This window comes from Sinocyclocheilus anshuiensis, unplaced genomic scaffold, assembly GCF_001515605.1.
Source record: "Sinocyclocheilus anshuiensis isolate Anshui unplaced genomic scaffold, SAMN03320099.WGS_v1.1 scaffold1733, whole genome shotgun sequence".
NCBI classification, from domain to species: Eukaryota; Metazoa; Chordata; class Actinopteri; order Cypriniformes; family Cyprinidae; genus Sinocyclocheilus; species Sinocyclocheilus anshuiensis.
This window is the reverse complement of record NW_015540961.1, coordinates 289,565-297,480: the sequence shown is the minus strand read 5'-3', so window position 1 is coordinate 297,480 and position 7,916 is coordinate 289,565. Positions and strand designations below refer to the sequence as shown.

Genomic DNA, 7,916 nt, shown 5'->3' with positions numbered 1-7,916 from the left:
AGAAAAACAAAGAGGTGCTATGTGTTGAAGACACAAAGAACTAAATAGTTTGAAAGTTTACAGATGTTATTATTACTTGCTATTATTATAGAAAATGGGACAGCAATAAGCTTTATTGGATTCTTTATCCTGTTTTTAAGGATTATCTAGTAAGAGGATGTATTAGTAAAACAAGAACAAAGTCTTTGTGAATAGCTGCCAGATTAAAAAACACCAGCACCGTGGCGACTGTTCTTCTCTTGGGTAACTATTAGGTTTTAAGATTTGTTGCCAGAATGCTGGCTAGATGTGCCAGCAAAAGTAGATTGTACAAAGTTTTGAAAAAAGCTTACACAATCCAGACTACTCCAATATGAATCCGCTTGTTTGTGTGGCCAGAAAGCAAGGTGAAAAAGTCATCCAATCCTAGAAAGACAAGTCAGGTAAAATCCATGCTCAACTGGCCTTCTGGGTAATCTGTGCTGACAGGCTGGGCATCTGAGAAAATCTGGCAAGCTGACAGGTTGCCCATCCAGCACTGTGTGGGGAACAACCACACTTGTCAAAGCATATAATGTGCAAAGCTCTTCACTTGAGGGCAGGGATATTTTCTGAGAGAGGAACACATGAAACTCTTAAGAGCAAAGATAAATGGTGTTACTTCATGAAAACGATTATTTTCATAACAGATCAGATTTTCAAGTCCCATGAGTCTCTTTGAAGCCGGAGCCAAAAATCATCACTTATCTGATGCCACAACATGCTGACCAGGGTCAGAGATGGCTGTCGAAAGGGTGGCAGAAAGCTCTTTGAGCGCCAAGACCTGCAGACATCTGATGACGTTCATTTCACGGCTATAAGTGGCAAAGTGTTAGATCTTTGGCAAAGGGAGCCGCATCCTTTACAAACTGTAATTACGGAGCATGTGGCAGTGATTTGGATGGATAGCAGGTGGAGCAGGAGGACAGCCTGTCACCGATCTGTCAGCCAGTCACTGCCACACAGGGCTTGGCACCGGAAAACGCAGATAATAGTCGACTTACGAGCGACGGAGACAACATTCCCTGAAGAGGAGACATGTGAGAGATGGGGGCATGCATCAGTCTGAGGTGAATGTTTTTCAGAGAGTTACTGTGGGGTGAGGATTCAAATGAGGAGATGTGAGAAATGCTCTGTGGGTAATTGAGTGAAATAACCACATATGGATCATGAACCGCATGACGGATGAAATGAATGATTATGGAGTGAAAAAAAAACAATGCCTCCAGTGGTATTAAAGCATACGTGTAATGCATGCATAAGAAAGCACCTTTAACAGTTTTAAAATAGTCTGTTTTATTTCATATACAAATTTCTTTACTGATATTTGGATGGGTGAACAAGTCCACAATAAGGATATAGAAAATGTTTGGTCATCATATGTGTAACTACATAAGGCATACAAAAGACAGCAGGCTACATGACAGCAGCAGAATATAGTACTGCTGGGGACTGGTATTATTATCCCCTACACGGCAATGAAAATGATTTAGTGTGTCTACTGCTATTTTCAGTACTCTGCATTATATATAGTACTCATCCAAAGCATCACGTAGTCTTGAGGGGTTTACGCTTATATGCATCATGTAGTTACTCCGGACAGTTAAAACCTGACTGATTCAATAACATTGTTAGAGTAATAGCTGTAGTAGTAGTCAGAAATACTTATGGACTGTGGTTGGAGATTTTTTTAAGAAGAAAAAAGAAATTAGATAGATAGATAGATAGATAGAAAAAGATTAAAGAAACTCTGTCGATGGTTCCTTAAATATCTTGTTTCAGTATTGCTGACCTTGTCGTATAACAGTAATACAGTTAATATAATAACAATAATACAAAATGAGAAAGTGAAATTCATAGATCGCTGTGGTTTTAATTTCTTCCCTAAAATGAAAATCTATGATATTTTGATGCACTGTAATATATTGGAAGACTCGTACTGGGTATATAAAAATGACGTTTTCCACCACAACCAATAACTGTATCTATTGTGCAAACGCATAACAATTTTGTGCAAAATTGTGAAAAGTGGCTCTTGTTTTCTATAATAAAGCCTCGATATCAGCATTTGTAAATATAAAGTCCAAAAACATCTCAACCAACTTACACCAACACATAAAAGCATTACACAAAGTTCTCTATGTACACAAGTAATGCAACAGATACGTATTTCATATTAAAAACGCTTATTTTAGGAGTGCGCAGACACACCTAAAATATATCACAAAAGCTTCTCACACGTAATCAAACTCAGTGGCCTAGTGTGTGACTGATAAAAATGAAACATTCTGTGATCAAGTTAGACATAGTTTCCTTTCATTTGTTTTAACCTAACATGAATTTTAAGCTACATATAGTGAGTGTAAAGGTTGGCAGGTTTTGTGCCTCAAAGTGGTAAAGGACATGTTGTGCTATGCCTGAGACAATCTGTGCAAATGTTACTGTGAGCTTGTGAAAAGCGCATCACACCAGGTCCATGAGACATCTAGGGCGTTGAGTCAGATCTGTAAACGACACTGGGTTCTTCTGATACTCTGGGAAGATGGGGTCAAGTCTTCTCTTTAGGTTCAGACACTGCAGTCTGTTGAACTTGTGTCTAGCGGTGCTCTTGTTTCATCCAAATCTAGTTTAGAGCTTTTGGAAAACAGTGTCTTATGAGCAGTGTTGAGAACTCTGTTATGAGGTCACCAAGGAGTAGATCATACTGGAAGACAGAACAAACAGACATTACTGACATTGTGTGCAAAAAGTTATACTAAAATAAAAAACTAGAGTAAAATCTGAAGAATTTTTTCTGTTTCTAATGACTGTTGTTCCGAGTCACTAACAAATTACACAACATCTTGGGTGTGGGCCATATTCAAAGTTATTTTGATCTGTTTATTTGAAGGTGGCAAATTAGCTATTTAAAATGCCCATAGAAGAAACATCAGAAGTAGTTTAACGTCAAACATGCACTCATGATTTCAGTGAGTTATGATTAATTAAATCAGTCAAACGAATTTCACAGTTTATGATTTATCTTAAAGACCAAAGTTGTATTAAAGATACATTGAAATTCGTAAATAACAATCCATTTTACATTATGAATTACAGAAGAGCAACCAAAAAAACAACTGGATTTCTATATTTTCTAAAGAAAATGAATGCTTTCTTGTGATAGACAGACAGAATTAATTTTAATTAATTTCAGAATATTTTATTAACTCCATTCCAAACATCACTCCCATCCCGTGCATCAACTTCTCCCTTTATGCATACTACTTTTCGATTCTATGAAACGAGCTTGTGCTCATGGGTTCTGTCAGATAGCCGTTTTAATTAGTTCATTTATTCCCAGCTAACAACAAACACAAAGATGCATTTTGTCCCCAAATTATCCAGCCGAAACCGCAGTATTCGTCCTCAGCTGGTGGAGGCATGGAAATACAAGGCGAGAGGCTTCAAAGCAGCTGATGCTATGGAAAATGACAGCTTCACCAGCTCGAGGATCACTCCGGGCAGGTTGTGTATGATATGGATTGTATTTATTTAGAATGCACTGCCATATGTTGATGTGTGTTGAATTTCTGTGCTGACTTCACACTAGGGGCCATGGATGTCATGCCAGAATGCTGTCCATAGGCATTAATACATAATAAGGGGTTGCCCTGATAAAAACCGCATAAGCAGTTCTTGGCTCATCTTATTATCTTCAGTGTGTGGTGGTTGGAAAAGTAGTGGCGTGGATCCTTTTATATTCCTAATCTTTTCAAAAAGAAAGCAGATCTATTTATGCTCTTTGAAATTATATCACTGCTGCATATGAAGCATATATATTTAACTTAATCAGAAAATGTTTTTTGAATGTTGAGTGTCTTGATTATATTCAGTGCACACAGCTAAAGGCTGGTCTCAAGTCTAAAGATGTTTTAATGGACAACTGCTGTATTATTAAGGACTGTGGCTTATCTGTGTCCTAAAAACATGTTTTTAGTGTTCGTGTTGAAAGTGGAAGATCAATGAAAAATGTATTTCAGCTCTGATCCTAGATATGATCCCGATGGAGCCTGAGGCGAACAATGTTCCTCATGCATTTGCAATCTTTGTGAGAACTAGTGTGATGTTTGCCCAAATCTCTCTTCCACTTCTATCAGAGTGGCACATTCCTTTCTTGAGTCATTAGGTTTGAATGGTGTTTAGAAAAAAGGAACGGCAAACCTACTATTGTAATTGGATGGGTGATGGCCTGGTGCGCTGATATTGGATTTGCAATTGATTTGTACGATTGATTAGTAAGAGGGAGAACAACATTGTGGTTATTACGAAGGGTTAGAGTACAAATTACGTTTGAAGATCAAGCCACAGGGGTTAAACTAGGCAAGGCAAGCAAATGAAAGCATTCATCAAATCAGACGTTATATAAGAATTTATAAAAAGGGTCAGTCTAATTAAGAAATTGAGTTTTGCTGAATGGTCCAAGTTAAGCTCAAGTTAAACATAATGTTGATTACTACAGAAAATAATTAAAACGTGTCCATTAGTAAAATAAAAAATAAAAATAAAAACTGTGACAGCATCCAGAGACTTTAAAGGGGAAAGTGTGATGCTCATATTTTTAAGCACTATAAAATTCTTCCATAAAAACCTGTGTATAATTTGAGCAGTATTGTCTAAATCCTCATTTTGGTGAGACTAATGTTCTAGAAAGATAAACTTGTAGTTATTGGTCACCAAGATAATTCCTGTTAACAGTTAACAAACAGTTGATGGTAGCCATTGACTACCATATGGAAAAAAAAAATACCATGGAAGTCTATATGGCTATGTCAACTGTTTGGTTATCCACATTCTTCAAAATATCTTCTTTTGTGTTTCAAAATATCTTCTTTTGGGTGAACTATCCCTTTAAGTTTAAATTGTACTGAACCCTGAACATGCCTTTAAGAAAGTAGCAATAATAAGCAAGCAAATAAGAGGAAGGGTCAAAGTTACAGAGACCATTGGTGGAGACCCTTGCAATATGATGTGAAGGGAAGTGAGACTGTGAATGTTTCACAATACATGGCACAATTAAAGGCCAGGTGAAGTTTAAGGTATGCAGGATGGTCAAAATCAAAAAATGTCATGACCACTGAGAACTCACATCTGTCACTCCTCAAAGAGTGGGAGTGTACGAAAGATGCTGAACAAAAAGGCTGTATTTGTCCTAGAATTTCAATTGCAGATGCAAATAGCCTTAAATCAACAATCACAACAATCGCCTTTGATCTGACAAAAGGTCATAAGGCCTTTTCGCTCGAAGGGTGAACCATTATAGAATATGTGCATATTAACATTTAATGTGACGTGATATAGTGTGGAGCAAAAAAGGAAATTCAGGAATTCTACCCAAAGGCAAGTTGTTGGCGCCATCCAAGTGCGCAGAGTCCTTGTCAGTTCAAATGCTTGTTTAAGTATACATCTCTGCTATGCTATAGGCTTAAGGCAGCTTATACTATAGCAAAGGCACACACTAAAAAGCATATTTGGCTGTAAAGATATAAAAATCAGTGAACACGTTACACAGAATCCCATTAGTAGGCAATTGAGTTACTCTCTCAATCTCTACTCACCAGTAGAGATAGTAGAAGAATGAGAGGACGAAGAAGGACATCTTGCACCAGGCTTCTTTTTGGCAGAATTTGAGTGTGTCTCCATTCATGACTGATGCTGGATCGTAGAGAAGCTCCTTAGTGTCTGTGGGGCTGTGAAAGTACCTGCCGAAAATGGGAAAAAAACACGAGCCGGGTAGCGCTTCTTGAAACATTATGTGCACCTTTGCATTAAATTTTTGTTTGCCTTTCATTCCATTTAATTTAATTTATTATTAATTTAATTTAATAATTTAATTGAATTTTTATCTAATGCAAAGTGTAGCTGGTCTAAACCTCTTTACTCTAAATATTTCTGTCAATCTAGGTAGTCCTTGGAGATGGATGACTTAAATATAGTCCGTAATTGTCAGACAAGGAAAAACGTCACCCCTGGTGCAATAATTCTATTAAGGAAATCGAAAACAAGGAGTGGGGGCTTTAAGCGCATTAGGAGGAAAACGTGAAAGAATTAGAGCAAAACAGAGGGAAGAACAGAGTGACAGCGCATTATAGCAGCATCACTGTGGAAAGAAAGGTAGATTTATTGCAAGAAAAGAAATAAATCTGGTAAGAAAAATTATTGATAGTGAGTTCAACCAGATAATCAAACATAACTTCATAATAAACAAAATCCACCATTACTATTGTACTGGTTAAGTTCAGCGTTTCATCATTCTGCAAAAAAAAAAAAAAAATAGCAGAAGCACAGCAGAACTATCTCTCATACTCTGAGGATTGTGGCAGTAATTGACAACAGCTCTGAACACTCAGTAACAAACCCCGAAGAAAGATTTAGAGCTCCACTGCAAAATGACTGAAACTCATTTTATCCCAGTTATGATTTCCCTAGTTGTTTCACTGTGTGATGAAACATTCAGTCTGCTATTAATCATCTAGAAAAATTTCTAAGACCAATGCGCAGTGACAAGATTAGAAAGACACTGTGGCAAGGATCTTTAATATAGGAAAATTAGGAATGGGATTGATCTGAACATTGATAAAAGTGATGCTGTACCAAGAGGATCAGTCCTCACATAAAAACACTGATTCGCATTAAAATAATAAATTAATAATAATTATTATTATTTATTTTGAATGAAAATTAATATGAAGTTTCCACTTAATATAAAATCAAAGGCTATAGCAGGGACAGGTTTGCTCTATCAGGACACATGCTTTAGTGAAATCTGACAGGTAGTAGGCACAGCTTATTTAAGAGGAGTAAAGGCTGGTTCAGGTGCTCACCTCCATGTGTTGTAGAAGAGCAGAGGGATATTCAGGCCTACAGTAAGCCACTCCTGAGCACACAGGAACATGATACAGAAGAGCCCATGGATAGAGTACTCTGGAAGCACCAACTAAAGAGAACACAGATAAATAACTATGGGTACAACTGGGTAGAAGACAGTGCTCTGATTTAGGTCTGATTCTTGCAGCCAGATATATGGATTTGTCTTTGATTCATTCTTAAAGGGATAGCTCGCCCAAAAATGAAATTCTGTCATTCTTTACTCACCCTCATGTCATTCCAAACTAACTTATTTTTTCTTGTTCTTGTTCTTCTTCCACTCTGTTTTTAAGAGTGACTAGGATATTTGGCCATGATTACATTATAGAGAATAGGCATAATATTCTGAAAAGCCCTAAGTCAGGGTAGCACCATATTTAATTTTTGACAGAAATGAAAACAAACCTGTGAGGGATGGAAGTACAGTGCATTCAATGGCTTGTACTGTTAACAACACCAATAATCCAGCTGATGAAATGTATTTCAGTAGACAAAAACTCCGAAAACTGTGAGTTATTGGAAATTGTGATCTAGTACCTTCACAGGGCTGTACGTTAACTTTTTTTTCACATAGCACTGGTGCTACAGAGGTTGAAAGTTTTGTAGCACAGGCCAAAAAGTTGTAGCACAAGTATAAAAAGTCTGTTATCATGTCTGAAAACAAACACAAGTAATGGAGTTCATCACTTAAACAGGCACTGATGTTCCATACAGAGCACAAAAAATACAAACCATCGCAAAAATTGTTTTAGACAAAGTTTTCTTAATCATACGGCTTTCAATTCTGTCATAGTGTTTCAATTTTATACCATCATTTACTCATGTTGTTTTAAACCTGAATTCGTTTATTTCGTCTGTTGAACATAAAAGTTATTTCTGAAGAAAAGTCAGTGTGACTTTTACTGTAAAAGTCAGTGTGGTCCAGCTACTGTTTGGTTACTCACATTCTTCAAAATATCTTCTTTTGTGTTCAGCACAAGAAAGAAATTAATAAT

The 7,916-nt window shown here is 36.8% G+C and overlaps 1 protein-coding gene across 2 annotated transcripts in view; it reads right to left on the bottom strand.

Moving 5' to 3' along the window:
• Nucleotides 1-2,228: 2,228 nt before the first annotated feature.
• The window catches only part of LOC107690040 (protein cornichon homolog 3-like), a 23,279-nt gene continuing 17,591 nt past the window's right edge, over nucleotides 2,229-7,916 (bottom strand). Inside the window, exons 4-6 of one of the 2 annotated variants that reach the window (XM_016488269.1) lie at nucleotides 6,879-6,991; nucleotides 5,613-5,759; nucleotides 2,229-2,722 (exon numbers count right to left, since the gene is read on the bottom strand). In XM_016488269.1, coding sequence (XP_016343755.1) covers nucleotides 2,695-2,722; nucleotides 5,613-5,759; nucleotides 6,879-6,991 — 288 coding nt within the window. In that variant the 3' untranslated portion in view covers nucleotides 2,229-2,694. The remainder of the gene's footprint in view (nucleotides 2,723-5,612; nucleotides 5,760-6,878; nucleotides 6,992-7,916) is intronic. The other variant, XM_016488270.1, reaches the window with a different exon arrangement.